The sequence below is a fragment of the Coffea arabica genome, chromosome 9e (genome assembly GCF_036785885.1).
Source record: "Coffea arabica cultivar ET-39 chromosome 9e, Coffea Arabica ET-39 HiFi, whole genome shotgun sequence".
NCBI lineage: Eukaryota > Viridiplantae > Streptophyta > Magnoliopsida > Gentianales > Rubiaceae > Coffea > Coffea arabica.
Genome location: NC_092327.1, coordinates 29,154,436 through 29,172,353, shown reverse-complemented (window position 1 = coordinate 29,172,353; position 17,918 = coordinate 29,154,436). Strand labels below are relative to the sequence as shown.

Here is a 17,918-nt window from a genome sequence, read left to right as displayed (position 1 = left end):
TCACACTCAATATTCCCTCTGAGCATAATTAAAGGATGAATCTGGCTTTGTTTTGACTATATCAATCACTTACTTATAAAATTAAGTAAAAATGAGAAATATCATTAAACATGCAAAATTCTAAGCATAATTTTCCTCATTTAACTGAATATATTTTCTAAAATGTAAAAATCCTAATTGCATAATAATTAATTCCAAGCCATATAAGGACTAAACCTTCCCAAAATACATATAACATTTTATCCAATGGAAGAAATAGACACTTAAAATTGAATATTTTGGCCATTTATTGAAAAAATGCAATGAACTATTGGAAAATTTTTTAGAAAAATTTTGACAGACTTTCCCCATATAAATGGATAAAACTCTTTGCCAACAACCTCAATTTCAAGAAAATTAACCTCATGACAATATTTCCACATATGATTCCAACATTTCTAAGCCATAAACAACTAAAATCATGCACTTCACGACACAATCACCCATAAGATAAAGTAATTCCTCCCACACACTTAAAATTCACAATATCCTCATTGTGGAGGGAGGTAAAAGAAACTAGTACTCCCCTAGAAAGAAGTGGTGATGCAATTTGAAGCCACGAACCTCACGAACATCCAAATTCTATCCAAAATGAAACAAAGGGTACGAAGAAACATAAGTAGCACAAGATTATCCAAAGGAAAACTGCAAGGTTTAAACTGAACACAATAAAAGAAAAATAAATAAACAAAAGATTGCAAAAGTTCCAATCGGCAATAGATTTTCATGGCGGCTCAGAAGTAGGATCCACGGTCTCTTCAACTCCTTGAGAACCATGAGATGTACCAATATGTCCTTCTTCATGGTGCGGAGTCGGAGTAGGTGAACGGCGGATATTGAAATGATCCTCCATCACCCGTAGATGGTGATCATGCCTGTCTAATCGTTCCATCATCAGTCGCTCCGTCTGATCGATGCACTCCATGACCTTTGTCTCCATACAGCATATGGCATTGAGGACCTCTTGCCATTTTGATCTCGGAGGAGGTGGTGGTCGTGGAGTGGGAGGAGGTAGAGCCTGTTGTGCCTCCGTTTCTTGAGCTTCTTGTTTTGGCTCAGTGTGCGGTGAGGGCTGAGTTGAGGTCGAAGCTTCTCCAACGTCTCGAACTAACGAAGCTCCAAAATCAGTAGGGACACCCAAGGATTTGAGTATCGAGGCATTGACCTCCTCGGTAGCCCTAGTGACAATGGCTCGCTTGGCTCCAAGAGGAACCTCGAGCTTCTCAAAAATAAGGGAGCGAAGGCGAGGGAACCCAAAACAGGTTTCGCCAGCCCTCATGCAAGCTGTGGTCCTCATATAACTGATAATAATGCTTGCCAGAGGAATACCAGTCAGCTGTCGACCTACACCATTCATCATCTTATCCATGAAGTAGAGGTCACTATTGCGGAGCTCCCGTTTTCCACATCTTTTCGGTACCACATTGAAAGCGAAAATATAGAAAATAAGATGGTACCGAGGCTCAAAGGAATCCGCATCTAGTATGAGCTTCTTAGAACTTCCTCGCTCACGGTACCGACCCTCAAGACGTGACACAGCTTCTCCCACTTGCCATGGATCACGTGCTTTAAATTTCTTGGTCAATTTAACATCCACTCCTTCATCCTTGAGTTTGACAAATCAGGCTATTGTATCCCGGGTGATGGCCACTCTCTTGCCTCGAACCCAAGAGACAATTAAAATCCCACTGTGGCTCTGCTTGGCCTCCACATTAGCATAAAATTCTCGGACCAAGTTGGGGTAGTAATGCTTCGGCGATTTGAGTATATTTTCCCATCCAAGTCGCTTGAATACCATGGAGATCTTGTAGTGGTCATCCACCTCTGGTGCCAAGTGTTTCTCAATTATGATCTCCTTGTCTAAGCCGACTTCGTACCACTGTTGATTCTCGAGGTAGGTGAAACGAGTGGTGTCATAATCTGGAGCTAGCTCCTCATGGTTCGTAGCTGCTCTCTTACGCCGTAAGCGTGGCGGCAACTGTGGTGAAGGAGATTCTTCCACTGGTGACTCTTCAGGTATTGAAGGAGTACGCTCTTCACTTGAAGAAGGTGAAGGAGTACGAACACGAGATCATCTTGTACGAGCCATAGTACCTATATCAAAAACAAGATCAAACGCACATTAGAAGAATTCTAAATCCCTTGAAAATACACGACCAATAATGTTAAAAAGTGATTTGGAAAAATTTCGGCAGAGTTTCCCCTTGAAAAAGGACAAAACTCCCTGCCAACAATCACAATTACAAGCAAATAATCTTCTTAACACTTTCTCAAATTCACTTTTAACATTTAGAATTCATAGTTTCAAAAGAATATCACTACGCACATAATAAATCCAAACACTTGAGAGTTAAAGCCATTTACAAGAATGGAGTAACATCTCAAAGTAAAATGGACTATTAAGGACAATATGCTACAAAATCAACTTTTATACATCATAAAAAAGCAACAACTCCATATGCATTACTAAGAACCTCCCCATTTTTAGCACGTATCAATATCTAGCAATTTCTCGAAAGAAATATATACCAACTTGTTCTAATGAATGCATATTATCATCAATTGACACCAAAGTGATTTATACTTCTTAGAACAAATTAATATATTAAATGAAAGTAAGAAATCCAAGTCCAAATAACAAATAAGCGCAAACCTAATAATTGAGAAAAAATGTACAAAAAATATCACCAAATCCACGATTCTCTCAATACTATGCATGAAAATAATTGTAACAACACATATTAACACAATGTAGTACAATTATAGCAAGAATTTTCAACAAACATGTATTCCCCAAATATATAGAAAAATACAAAAAAATAAGAAATAGGAAATGTGAAATAACAAAGAAAGTTGAAATTTCTTACCTCAAATGTGAAGAGTGATGCTATGGGATGATAATGATGCCAAAAAGAGGGAGAAAACAACCCAAATTCGACCCGAAATTGAAGAATTTCAGTTGACCCCAAAGTCTCTTGAAGATGATTAAAATCCCTTTTGAATGTTGTTTTGATGCGAATTTGTTTAGGGTTAATAATCACAAGTGGTAGGGAGATGTTTTTATGGTTAAAAAATGGAAGTTTGGTGGGTAAATTAGGAGATTGGAGAAAGGAGGCTAGGGTTCGGTGAAGAGAAATAGGAAAAAGCTAGAAAATGGCAGAACCGAGGCTTCGGTTCTGCTATATCCGCGAACCGATCTGAGCACGGATCGATTCTAGCAGCCCTCGGATCCGACAGGGTTCGGATCTGCTACTTCAGATGTTCAGCCGAGCCCTTGGATCCGACTGAATTTTGTTGGATCCGAGCTTGGATTCCCCATTCTGAATTTTTCAAGAATACTTAATCCGAAGTCGGATCGTGTATACCAAAGCTCGGATCCTATAGGCTCGGATCCGGCCTTTTAGAAACACAGACGAGCCCTCAGATCCGAGCGAAAAACTTAGGATCCGAGGTCGGATCTTCTAATTTCGCCTTTGGTCCTCAACCGATCCGAGGTCGGATTCGTCTGGGTTTTGTCGGATCCAAGCTCGGATCAGCACATTTCTGCACTAATTGCAGAAACTGCAATTTTTCAAACTTTTTCTCCATTTTTAGGCCAATTCCAAATTACACATTGGATAAACTTTTTATCAAATCCAACCCCCACGCAAGTGTAATATACCATAAACAAAATATCCAACCTCTCAAAACACATCAAACACATCTACATTGCAAAACGAGGGGTGAGTTTCTTTGGTCATCTTTGCACTTTTACACCAAAATGGCACCTTTGGGCATGAAATGCACATCAAATGAGTCCATGAGCATTTATAAATATGTTATCACTAAAACTCACTTGAATATACTGGAAATGCAACATTGTATATATGAATGGGAATTCTAAACACTTAAAACATAATTTGGTAAGAAAACTTCCCTTTTTACGCTTGTTCTTCAAATGCAATGTTGAAACTCAGGTACCTCCTACAAACAAGTGAAATACATATAATTAGTTAATCAAATAACACCAAAATGTAAGAAACGGTGGAAAGTTGTGTGAAAAGTGAGAAAAAATGGTTGTGCCACTTGTAGCAGAGAGAGGCAGATCCGAGCCTTGGATCCGAGCTCGGATCATTGATGATCCGAGGCCTTTTTCACATGGATCCGAGCTCGGATCATTTGATCTCAGATCCACTACTCTAGAAGTACAGACGAAGGCTCGGATCATCCTTGGTACACACAGATCCGAGGTCGGATCCGTGCTGGTCAATTTCCAGTTTTTTCACTTCTTTTCTTTTTCTTCATTTTTACTTCTAGATCCTTGTACTTAATTCTCCAGATGATCCTTACATTTTTCTTCATGTCGTGCATGAATTCCATATATCAATCCTTCACAATTTCACAGAATTAACACGTTAATCCATTCATTTATCAAGTTTTGAACACTTAAACAATATTTAAGCAATTATCACCAAAAGAATTCAAATATGGCTTTAATCTTCTCAAAACATACCAAAAATTCATGCCAAACTTGTACAAAATGTACGTTAAATATTCTCTTATCATTAATCATGTTTGTAAAGTCAGTCTACAATTTGGAAAAACATGTTGGAGAAATTTCAATTCTATAATGGGTAGAAATTGTCTTTAAAAATATTTTTTGCGACCCTCATACAACTATAGCTTAAAAAAAATTTTACTTGCAGGTGAATCAAGTTGGGAATTTACAAAAGTGCATGCATTCATTTTCTGGGAGCGTTTGTAATTCTAACTTTATACTAGCACTCGAATTATACTTCAAGTTTGCATGAGCCAATAATTGAATGTGAAGTGTCAGTTGGCCCCAACTGTTCGTATCACATTTGTGAATTGTGACAATTAATAAATCCCGTGATGGTCAAAGCCAAATTCTCCAATTAATTCTGGTCACTTCAAAGTAGGTATTTTTACTTTTTACAAAGTTTAAATAGCAAAAATTTTGATCCACCATAGAAAATTAAGTTGAATATAATTAATCAATTCGAGATATAAAGATTAACGGAAACTTGAGCTGACTGAATATAGAGAAAGAGAGAGAGATGTAGCTTATTAACATAATATAAGAGGTAATAAGAAACCATTAGATTGAGAATTCTTTTCTGTATAGGTTAAGTTCATTCACTTAATTAAAGATGAAGTCTAAAGGCGGCTAAAGAATATATTATCTCAATAACTACTGTTAGGGAGAAACACATTGAAAGAACCCATCAAAGAACCTAATATATAAGTTAGAAATCCAACTCTGACCCAAAAGTTTAATCTATTAGGTTTTGGAACTTTATTTACATATTAACCTCTCGTTCTTCATCTTTCGAACCGATTTAGGATATAATTCTTTACTCGTAAACCTAATAAATCTCGAACCAATTTTAAATATAATCTTTTACTCATGAACCTAACAAATCTTCTCCTTCATGAGTAATCCCTTATATTGAACCCAAATTAACAAGCCCTTCTTAAGTCCACTTTAATATTCAATGCAACCCCACCTAATAGTTAAGGTCATATCTTCTTTCAATCATGGACCTACTCTTCTTTAACATCCAAACTGAATTCCGGACTTGACAACCCTTGGCTCTTTAGTCTAACACCAACACTTGGTCCAATACCAGCCAAGTCTAATATGTAAGTCAGAAACCCAACTTAGACTTGCCAACCCTTGGCTTTTTTGTCTAACACCAACCGGACCCTTGCTAAACCCATGGCACACGTGGTCACTTGGTCCAATACCAGCCAAGCCTAACATGTAAGTCAGAGAACCAACTCTGATCCAAAAACTTAAGTTATTAGGTCTCGGACCCTTACATATTAATCGATTTTTTTCATCTCTCGAACCAATGTGGGACATAATCTCTTTTGACCAATGTTTGGAAAATGTTGTGTGATGATGTAGAAAATGTTGGCACAGAGTTATTTGTAAAAATTCTTCATCCCTTTATCACTTTTGCATCTTTTGACCCTTACCTAGTTTATTTGCCATTTTATATTTTAGGTTTTAGTACTAATGGTTATCCAATGGAACTCATGAAATTTTGGAGATAAGCGGACAACGGTTTGTAACACTTCATGATACGTCAATCACTACATAGAGGAGTATTACCTTCTTTATCTTGATTTCTCTTTTACACATTGACGATAGTGTGCATGTTAAGCTGGGGGGGGAGGAGAATTGAGATTATATATATTGGTTGTAATTGACTTGTGGTGAAAAATGATTTGGACTTGTTTTGGAAATATTTCTTACACTTGAATATTGTCAATCTTGGGTTTGTTGGCAGGGAGTATAGTCTATTTACAAGGGAAAATTCTGCCAAAATTTTTTCAAAATCTTGTCTAAATTTGCAAAAATGCCCCAAAAATTTTTAAATTTTTTCAATTTTATTCAAGGGGTAACAAGTTCCATACCATTAGTAGACCAAATTTGTTCTACTTTTGAGATAAATATATGTGACTTAAAAACTTAACTTCTCATTTAACTTGAAAATGACTATTATGTGATTATAATTATTATAATTGTAGGAAAGTATATCCTATAAAGTGGAGAAAATCATGCCTAAATTGTGCAAATTTGATGAAATTTTTTCTCTTTATTTGATTTTATAAGTTAATTGATTAATATGGTCAATAAGTGAATGCTCTTCTCATGATTACGCTCTTGAGGCAATGTTGTTATCTTTGCTTTGAAAAAAAAGAGAAGAGAAAAAAAAAGAAGAATGAAAAAGAAAAGAGAATAAGACACAACAAGAAAATTGGTTTTTAGTGACAGCCATTTTCGTCAAAAAAATAAAAAGTCGTCACTGATAAATTTTATTGACAACTTTCTAGTCGTCACAGAGTCGTCACAAAAGGCCCGTCGGTAAAAGTACACGGTGACAACCTTAAAAGTCATCAGTAAATGGTACTATTTTGTGACAACTGGTGTCGTCAATAATTGTTGTAATTTTAGTGATGACACAATATCTTGTCAATGATGTACAAAGCAATATCGTCACTAAAACTAATCCATAGTGTCAACTAGTATAAACTAATTACTGACAACTTTTGTTGTCACTAAATACTTTTCAATTCCATAACAATAAGTGGTTGTCAATGGAGAAATCTGATTCAGTGACAACACTTTACCATCATGAAATTTGATGATTTTCCTGCTACAATTATATCTTAAAATGAAAAAAAAACGACAATGCTTTACAATTAACAAATGAAGGCATCCATTACATTACGAAATGCCAAAATATCATTTTAAGCTTTCAAATATCATAATCAAGTTCAACAACACCATACAAATAGTTGGATAAGTGGTATTTGACCTAAATTTCACACATAAGTCAAGGCAATTTTACAAAACAAATCCAAGTCCCCAAAAAAAATGTGTCGTTGAAACATATCTTGAGCATAAGATTTTCTCTATAGTTCTTGAGTCAATTAACAACTCTTGCTGCTGATCTTTCCAAAAATATAAAATAAGCAACATATCTGTAGTGAAGTACTTCAATTATTAGTAGGTGATAAGAAAAAGTTGAAACAAGAAAGAGAACTTAAGAATTTGCAAGAAAATAAGCAAAATCATTTCTTTTAAGTATCATCTAGACAGTGACTAAATAAGAGCAAAGTAAGAGATAAAGCACTAAGAACTTCCAACCAACAACTGGGTATAGATATAAAAATGAGATTGTACTAATCCAACCATATAAATTCAATAACTTCCCTAAAGTTTTGCAAACTTTTTTCAAGTAAATATCAAAGAGAACAAACCCAACATTGTTGACCATAGCACCCTCTCAAGCATCAAAATTGATGGAAGCTTCAGTGCGAGCAGCAAGGTAGCAACAAAAAACAATAGGATTCTAATCAAAGGTTAACCTTCAAAACTACTTTTCAATTTATCTAGTAATTGAAAAGCCAAACCTAAAACTGCTACTAAGGTTTAGCCAAATATGAAATTTTAATTGATACAAAGTTACAAACATTTCTTTGTCTCTGCTAAGGATGGCTTAGCACAGTATTGCTCCATTTGTTGTTTATTGAACCTCAATAATTATCACTAATTCTTTGGAACTGACCAATACATCTGATTTTTACCAGGGTGTTTTAAAGTATTGGAAATCAAGGGAAAAATTAAACAAATGGATTTTACTACTATTCGCTCAATAAAGATAGCCTTATCATCTTCGACCTGATCTTGGATTGCTTATATGACTTTTGCATCATTATGAATGTGGATCAACTATTGCAAAATATTTGAAGCTTGCTAATTCCAAAGCAACAAATCACAAACGAACCATTATTAATAGAAAAAAGACAGACTTGACATATTTGCACCAAAGTAAATGAAAGTTTAAAGTTAAAAATATTGGTTATTTTAGGTTCACTGATTTGAAGACTAGTTTTCAAAGCATTGCGTTAGATCAGAAGCCTACTCAATCTAACATGCACATTAATCAAGAAGAAAGTCAATTGATAGGAATATCTAAGTAACTTTTCTTTGAGACATACATTTAATATTGAATTTGAAAAAAATTCTGTTGGCTAACATACTTGACAAAACATAGAACTTTAGATTATACTGAAGAGACATGATAACAAGTATGTAATTCTCACACTCATTTCTGGATACTTAAAGTAACTTAGACAAGTGTGAAAACAAAGTTTGTCATTCAAACTCAAAATGAAAAGCAGCCCATATTCACCAGTTCTGAAAATAAATGAAGAGAGTAAATTATGTCCAAAACAGAACAATAGATTAATGGTGGCAAAATGTGCAACAACACATGAATGGTGGCAAAACAGAAGGCTATCTATTGATATGCGAATTGATCAGATTCAGAGAGAGATACATCCAGAGGCTATCACTAAAAAGGCTTTTACACATTTGGATAGCTCCTTATGTATTTTTGCATTACAATCTAAAACATATAGTACAACTGAAATCAATACTATTAGCTTAAAGAAAAGGTTTTGCAAGAAAAAAAGCTTAGCAGTATCAGTGCGAACCTTCAGCAGCTTGCAATGTGAGGAGGATGTAGCAGACAATAACCCTTCATTTTTTGGCTCTCATTCCCAACCAATGCACTTTTTGACTCAATTGAAGACAACCTATCTGAATCATTTCCAATCCTTTTACAGTTAAAAAAAAAATTCATCCATCAAAATGGAATACTAAAAACTTATAGCAGAGAGACAATAAAAATAGATATCAATGACTGGTTAAAAAAAAATGAAGGGGTTCTCTTATTATCGAAAGTTAGACCAATGCTAATCATTTCCAAACATATCAATGTTTTGGGAAAAAAAAAAACCAACAGCTAACCAATCTTTTGTATGTCAAAGAGCTGTAATTGTTTGATTATCAATAGACATAACATGAAGAAATTATGAGACCGTTTTTTGCATTGAAGCCTTTGTTAGTTACATCTATAATGTCCTTTTAGCTAAGCTTCTATCTATAGAGTGATAATCTGATACATTAATAGGTAAAATAAAATAAGCCTAGTGGTAAGAAGCACACAGGTTGTGCGGCATTTGCGTGACCTATATAAGAGGATAAATGAATCTTAATAAGTAATTGTTACGGAATCTATATGAACCTGCCACGCATGGGAGGATCACTTAGTACATGAAAGCATACAAATTGTTAAACGAAACATGCAAAATCTACCTCCACTACACTGCCATCGATATTAACTCGACATTGAAAATAGAGTTCAAAAAATGTTTACAACCTGTAGTATACTTATGCAAAAGCACTAAAATTGATGTTGAACCCATAGCCAAATATTTTAACGCAAAACAAGAAATCTTTTATGACTTCCAACAAGGGTGATTTACCATACATATAGATTGGAAGCGAAACAAGGTACAAAAATACTTAAAACCATGAAACTTTCCTTAAATTTCTGTAAAATTATTGTGTTTTTATGAATTTTGATGCATCACGTGGTTAAAAGAAATTACCTAAGCAACGCAAGAAAATAACCCAAAATTAATGAAATTGAAGTTCACCTCAGGAAATTTCCCTTCCTCTCCAAAAAAGGTACAAGAAAGACAGTAGCAGCTGCATAGACCCAGACAATGAAGAAACCCAAAATTATTTAAGGAAAATGATAAAGCTGAACGAAGAAAAAAGAAAGGCCAAAATTTTTACCTGAATGATAAAAGATCCGACTCCACCAGCACCACCCAGAACAAGAAGTGATTTACCAGTTGAAAGCGCTTTCAACTCTCCTGTACGCTATTCAACGGCAACAGGAAGGCTAGCAGCCTCAGCAAAACTCAAATTCTTGGGCTTTGAAGCAAGTACCTTCTCCTCCACTGTAGTGTACTCCGCCAGTGACCCACATCCCTTTGGCTTTGTCAATGTTTTCGAATACTTCATCCCCCACCTTGAATTCCTTAACCAAAAAAAATTTTGCAAAAAAAAAAAATTAGGGCAAATTTTGCAAAATTTTGCAGAAGGAGATGATTAAATCCATGACTCAAACTAGCCATCAAAAAAATTTTGTAAAAAAATATTTGGGGAAAAAATTTAGGTAAATTAATTGGGGAAAAAATTAGGGAAACAAGTAGAGACATGAGAGGACCTACCTGAGCATTGACCTTGTAGAACTGGAGGATGGCAAGCTTGACCTTCTTCTTCTTATGCTTGATCTTCTTGGGCTTGGTGTAGGTCTTCTTCTTGAGCTTCTTGACGCCACCACGGAGGCGGAGGATGAGGTGGAGGGTGGACTCCTTCTAGATGTTGTAGTCGACTAGGGTGCAACCATCCTCTAGCTATTTGTCGGCGAAGATGAGGCACTGATGGTCCAGGGGGATGCCCTCCTTGTCCTGGATTTTGGCCTTGACATTGTCGATGGTGAAGGTTGATGGTCTTCCCCGTCAAGGTTTTCATGAAGATCTGCATCTTTGATGACGGCGGCTGCTGCCTCCGTTGCTGCTAGGGTTTTGGAAAATGAATAAATGGGTTAAGAATAAAGGAGTTGACTGAGGGATGGAGAGTGTGAAGAGTACGGAAGACGCCTAGATGTGGGGAGTAAGAGTGGTACCTTTTCTTAGTGTATAGTACCCGCGCCACTTTTTTTCATTTTTAGTTTGAACAAATTTCTGGCTCTAGTCAATCAAGACAATCCAAGTCAATTTTTAGCTTCAATTTTTATTTAAATCTATTAATGTATTTCTAATCACTACTTCTTAACATATTTATTAAAAAATTATAATGGATGAAAAATTTATGCTAAATTCAAACAACTGGTAAATGTACTCTTTCTCAAGTTGTAATAGTTTATATAGTTGTTCTAACTAGAAATTTTCATTAATTTTTTCCAGTTAAAAACCTATTATTATTTGAGTAACTATGACTAGTTTAATAAATCACCAAATTTAAAAAAATTAAATTAATATTGAGGCTCACAATTAAATAATTGCATTGGAGATGTTCAAGTTAGTGATGACACTATGTTGTCACTAACTACACTATAGTTTTACTGACAAAAATCGATCGTCAATAAATATAAACAGTGACAATAATGAAAAGTTGTCAAAGAAAGAGGTAGAATTACTAACAACTTTTATCAAATTGTCACTATCGTAAAACTTGTGCCTTCCAAGTCCCATGGCGCAAAGTAGTTTTGTGACGACAATTAAGGTTCCTCACTGAAAACTTAGTTGCTTTGAGTCAATTGTGACAATCTTCAATGGCGCCCCTAAACAACCTCATTTTGTGATGACTTTTTGTCATCACTAGGAAATGTTGTCACTAATGACCTTTTTTCTTGTAGCGGTTGTTCTATTCCAATGGTTCTTGTACTTAGTAACCAGGAGTCTTCATCTAAAAATATCGACTTTTGTGTAAAACGGTACTTGAATTAAGAGTAGGCAAGGCAACTTGAGGATATGAAGTGTTGAGTAACCGGCGATTTTCATCTAAAAATATCGATCTTCACATCAAAAGGTACTTTCACAATTTGAGTAATATTTAGTTATAATATATGAATAAATCCCTCTTTAAATATGAATAAGAAGATGATCATGGGTTTAGGAAGCATTTTATTGACCATATGAGTTGCTTGTAAAATGGGGTAAGAATGAGAAATTGAGTTAAACTAGTTAAAATAATGGCATAATTGACTCTCCTTTACTTGATATTATGAGTACTTAAGCTTAGTTGAGTGATTGCATAATGGTTATTTACCTTGTTTTGAGAAAATGAAATTGAATTGTGCACATATGTTTATTTTCAAAATTTTGAATCATTGTTGGTTAGTATTTCTTAATTGCCCGAGGACAAGCAATGATTCAATTGTGGGAGAGTTTCACAAGTGTATATTTTACATGTTTTAAGTGTATTTTATTAATTAGTTTTGGTGTGTTTTAACTACTTTTATAGCTAATTAGTTATCATTCTAGTGAAAATATGCATTTTATGTTTTAAGTGGTAAAAATTACATTTCTTTGGATTTTAATGGTGAAAACTTTATATTTTTGTAGGTTTAAGGATTCACTCATCAAATGGCATGAATTGAGAAGATAATTGAATGATTGATGATGGTTTGAAGTGATAAAAAAAAAGACATGAAGTGCAAAATGTTCAAAGGATGAAATACAAGTTTTCCAGCTTTAACACCTTGTGATATTTTGGCTATATCTTGAGCTACAAGCATTGGATTGAGGTGATTCTTGAACTATTTTGAAGCTAAGAGACACACTGAAGTCCAGTTCAGTCGTTTTCCTTGTCAAAAAGTCAAAATACAGAAGTATAACTCTGTTGTCAAAAGCTGAAACAGAGTTCCGACCAGTCAAAGGTTGTTTGGTCATTTCTCGGTCCACAGAGCTCCAAATTAGATGATTCTTGATGCATTGGAAAGCTAACTCAAAGGGTTACAACTTTTATGCTATGTACAAGAGCTAGTTCAGCCTCTAACATCAAGAACGTTTCAGTTGAAATTGAACCAAAAACAGAGCAAGGATGAATTCTGCCCAGAAAGTGCAAACCTGCAAAGGAGAAAACGCGAGGTGCAATACGCGACCTGAGGTCGCGTATTCATCATTTTCAATCTGCAACTTGTTCTTTGTTCACACAACTTTTCAACTCAATTCCAGCAAGTAATTTCGGCCGTATCTGACCAAGAAGAGTGTGAAAACTTGGAGAAACAACTCATGGGAGTTTCAAGAGTAAAAAATGACAACTAGAGACAACTCATTTGGCTCTTGAATTCCTATATAAAGAGCAGCTTTGGAGGGCATTTACCAACTTTAGAAGCCTAGAGAAACTTCACAAAAATGTAGTTTTTACTAGAATTTCCTTAGTTCATTAGTTAGGGTAGTATAATATAGTTAGTATAGCTTTTCCTTCTTATATTTGTAGTTAAATTTGGATGAAAAATTGAAGAGCAAAGATGGAGAGTTAGTGCTTATGTAACAAAGGTGACTTCTCTCCTATCACTTTCTCTCTTGTATTTGATTTCATGTTTAACTATAATACAAGTTTGGATCTTGTTTTTCATGTTTAGCTAAAGCTTATGCCTAGAATTATGGATGAACTTTCTATATCTTGCTAGTGATGTTTACTTGATTATTTGATGATATTATTTTGAACAATTTATTTATCATTTTTACTTTTCTAGTCATGATTAACCGGCCATTAATTATGATAATCTTAAGTTGTTACATTTGCAATGAGAATTTAAATTTAACACTAGTTAAAGGAAATGATAAACCTAGAGATTTCACTCGCAAGAGTAGAGGTGCACCTATGTGGCTTTAGTGACTTGTTTCATGTAATTTCATAGAAGAAATGAACTTATAGTTGATTTCATAACCACGAGAACAGATATGACTTAGCTACAAGTATAGTTAATTTACTACGAGAGTAAATTTCACATACATTAGGAAATTACACCATAACTAGCCAAGATAATAACATTCACTTAACTAGTAACTTCATTTGCAAGAGTAGTAAGGAATTCCATACCTCTGGGAGTTTTCTAGTGTTATTTTTATTACTTTTACTTCATGTTTATAGTGTAAAGTTAATTTCTTGCACTTGTGATAGTCTAAATAATAAAGAAGTTCGAAAATCACCGATAATTGAAAATTTTCCATGTGGGTTCGACACTTAATACCCTATACTCACTCTCGACTCGTATACTTGTGAAAAATCACGTGTGGGATATTTAGGATGTTATAAAGGTAAAACTTGACTGTAGATGAGCTAATTGTTATATGTATACCATGCGCTCTTCAGTAGGCATTGCTTATTTGTATGGAATACTAGATAATAATATCTTTATGAAAAATCCTGAAGGATTTACCACCCGTTTGGTAGCTATTAATGAATGACAATGACAATCACTATGGAAGACCCCCTCAATGATAATGAATTTGTCAAGATTCCTTTTGATGAAATCTTGTGTTTGGTAGTTACCATAATGACAATGACTTTTCTTAGTAGAAAAAAAAAAAGAAAATTGTTATCCTTTCTTTGCTCCTTTCTCTTCATCTCCAGCGGCTCCCACCATCACCTCCCGGCTTCTCCTTCCACCATTTTTTTTTTTTGCTTCCTTTCCCTTGATTTCTTGGATGTTGCTAACCGATCTCCCATGATTGTTGTCCTTTTGTTGTACCTTTTCTTTCTTCTTTTTTTTTTTCCTTTTTTTGTTTGCTTTCAGTTTTGGTGGTTCTCTTCATCCCTTTGCCACTGCCACCACCGCACAACCACCTCTCACTGCCTCCACCATAATCCCAGTTTTACACACCATTTCAACAAATTTTAATTTCAAAATTCTTACTAAAAATAAAAAAAATTCTCCTCACACCAAGATTTTTTTTGTGCGAGAAAAAAGGAGGAAAAATTCCATGGGACAAAGAGGGAGAAAAAGAAGAGAGAAATTGGGATGAAACAAAAAGGGGGAGGTGAGGAGGTAGGAGAGTTGGAGGAAAGATGTGAGCGGGTGGAGATTAGATGTGTCGGCTATTGTTCTTTTCCTTAGCTATTTTTTGGTTTGTTTTTGTTTTATTTTTTTGTCTTGATTGGTAATGGGAGTGAAAGTGCCCAATTTAGTGGGTAAGGAGTTTTGGATAATGGAAGATCCAAAAGTGGGTAATGAAAAAGCCCAAAGTGGTGTACCAAACACCATCCATGACAATCATTACCCTCTCATTCCCATTAAGGGGTGCAAAACCCCTCAACCAAATGGGCTATTAGTTTCAGGCCTGAAGCATATAGATCAAATCCTAGAGAAATTTATTCCATTAAATTATATAGGTCTTTATATGGGTTCAACCAATCTAAACTTATGTAATATAATTGATTTAGTGAATGTTTACTTAAGAAAGGTTATACAAATGATCCAATATGTCCATATATTTTCATAAAGGGATATAGGTCAAATTTTGAAATTATTGCTACAAATGTTGATGATTTTAATTTAATTGAAACTCCTGAAGAGCTCCAAAAAGTAGTTGAATATTTGAAGAATGAATTTGAGATCGAAGATTTTGTCTTGATTTACAAATTAAACATTTAAAAAATAGGATTTTTGTCCACCAAACTGTTTATACCAAAAAAGTATTGAAGTGGTTTTATATGGATCCATTAAGTACTTGAATGATCGTTCAATCATTTGATCCTATTAAAGATCCTTTTAGACCAAGAGAGGAAAATGAAGAGATTCTTAGTCCTGCGTACCATATCTTAGTGTAACTGATGCACCAATCTATCTTGCTAATTGTATAAGACCAAATATATTATTTGCTATGAATATGTAAGCAAGACTTAACTCCTCTGCTACAAAATGACATTGAAATGATGTATAGCACATTTTTCACTGTCTCCAAAGAACAATTGATCTTGACTTATTTTATTCATATAATTATCGAATCGAATTATTTGGTTACATCAATGTCGGATATTTATTTGACCTACATAAAGCAAAGTCTCAAACTAGTTATTTATTTAGGTGTGATGATATAGCTATTTCATGGTGATCTACAAAGCAATCAACAGTTACCACTTTTTCAAATTGTGCTAAAATAATAGCAATTCATAAAACCAGTCGAGAATATGTTTGGTTAAAATCAATGACTCACTATATTCAAAAGAATTATAGGTTATCACCTGAAAAAGAAAATCCTCCAACAATATTATATGAAAACAATGCAGCTTGTATAACACAATTAAAAAGGGGATGTATTAAAGGACATAGGACAAAAATATTTCACCAAAAATTACTCATGATTTACCGAACAATGGTGAAATTGATGTATAACAAATTTGATTATGTAACAATTTAGTAGATTTATTTACTAAGATATTGCCGACTATAATGTTTGAGAAATTAGTAAAAAAAAATTAGAATGCATCGATTAAAATATCTCAAATGATATTTGAATCAGAAGGAGAAATTAATACATAAGAATAGTGTACTATTTTTCCTTCACTAGGGTTTTTCCTCACTGGACTTTTTCCTAGTAAGATTTTAATGGGATATATTCTTTATGTAATGTACATTCAAAGGAAAGTGTTATGAAATAACTAAAGGAATTGATGTGGACGGCCATTTGGTTCTCCTAGAAAATTGGTACATGTATTTCATCTCAAGATTCATTCGATACATTTAGTATTTCTTGGAATAAAAACTCAATTCATAATCTAGAAGTTCTAAATCCATGTATGAATATCAAATAAAGTTCATTTACCATTGATCTTGTATTATCTATAAAAAGAGGTTTTTCAACCTCTCTTGTAATCTTTTTGGGAATTGAATGAAATGAAAGACTAATTCACCCTACTATTTTGTCTATTTCTCTCTGCTCTACGTCCTCCTTTATTTTGCCTTGTTAGTATATAACGTAATATAAACACTACACCAAATATATATATTTGCATTAGTTTCATAATAATTTTATCAATGTGTTAGGATCGAAAGACCCAATAGCCTACTTAATATTCAAATTTTGTTTCATTCTATGAGAGTTCATTCAAATTTGGTTCATGAACTAATCAAGTCAAATTTGAATAGTAATTTGTGTTTGGCAACCTTTTAAACTCGACTCAAGCTTGACTTGAATAGCATAAAATTTGAACTTCTAGGTAAAATGTTTATGCTACTTGAGTTTGGCTAGACATATAAAAATTTGTTCAAATTCAGGTTGGTAAATAAATAATCAAGCTTGAACACAATTTCAAACTCATTAAAATAATTAAATAAATTTGAACACTAAGGTGTTCAACTTGATCATGTTCTTTCAATGAAGTATTAGTATTGTTAAAACTAATTGATATTTATATTAAACATATATTATTTTCTGAATTTAATATGCTTTGAATTCCATATTATGCTTAAATTTTGAAATGAAAATCATTCTCTCTATTTAAATTTGGAAACTTTGAAAGAATTTATTTTTGAAATAACTTCCATTATTAACTTTAAGTTAATCCAAGATTCTTGTGAGAGTAACAATTATGAACTTTCAATTGGCTGGGGATCAATGTAGATAAAAAACTATTTGAAAAAAATCTAGTAGAGTCAAATAAGATACAGCTTTAAAATTTTTCTAATTTTCCTAAGCTTAAAAACTAATTTTCCCAAAGAATTGCCCCCACTTGCTTACATATGCTTCCGCCAATGAATACATGTGGTTCTTGTCCTGTTTGCCATTTTTAATTTTTTTTTATTTTTTCATAGTTTAAATATTTAATTTATATAATTAATATTTTTGGAATAATTGTTATATCAGGGTCAGTAACGATTGGCCCAATGATCAAACTACTGAGTACTGACCATTGACCCAACAACTTTTTCGGGTCAATGAATGAGTTTGGTTTTCAAAACCTTGCTATACATGTAGAATAAAATCTTTTATCA

At 33.8% G+C, this 17,918-nt stretch overlaps 1 protein-coding gene across 3 annotated transcripts; it reads right to left on the bottom strand.

The window, feature by feature from the left end:
* Positions 1–603: 603 nt before the first annotated feature.
* Positions 604–11,115, bottom strand: LOC113709750 (uncharacterized). Of its 3 annotated transcripts, none has more exons than XM_072065376.1 (5): positions 10,642–11,115; positions 10,202–10,448; positions 10,060–10,111; positions 9,052–9,174; positions 604–4,002 (listed from the first exon to the last, which is right to left on the bottom strand). In XM_072065376.1, the coding sequence occupies exon 5, from the start codon at positions 1,406–1,408 to the stop codon at positions 764–766; it is 645 nt and encodes a 214-aa protein (XP_071921477.1). In that variant the 5' UTR covers positions 1,409–4,002; positions 9,052–9,174; positions 10,060–10,111; positions 10,202–10,448; positions 10,642–11,115; the 3' UTR covers positions 604–763. The 3 variants fall into 3 exon arrangements, with proteins under 3 accessions (XP_071921477.1, XP_071921478.1, XP_071921479.1); XM_072065377.1 differs by having other exon boundaries at positions 9,052–9,157; XM_072065378.1 differs by having other exon boundaries at positions 10,202–10,439.
* Between the last annotated feature and the right edge of the window lie 6,803 nt (positions 11,116–17,918).

Coding starts and splice junctions, on each gene's coding strand:
- LOC113709750 (XM_072065376.1), bottom strand. CDS start 1,408: ATGGATAAGATGATGAATGGTGTAGGTCGACAGCTGACTGGTATTCCT.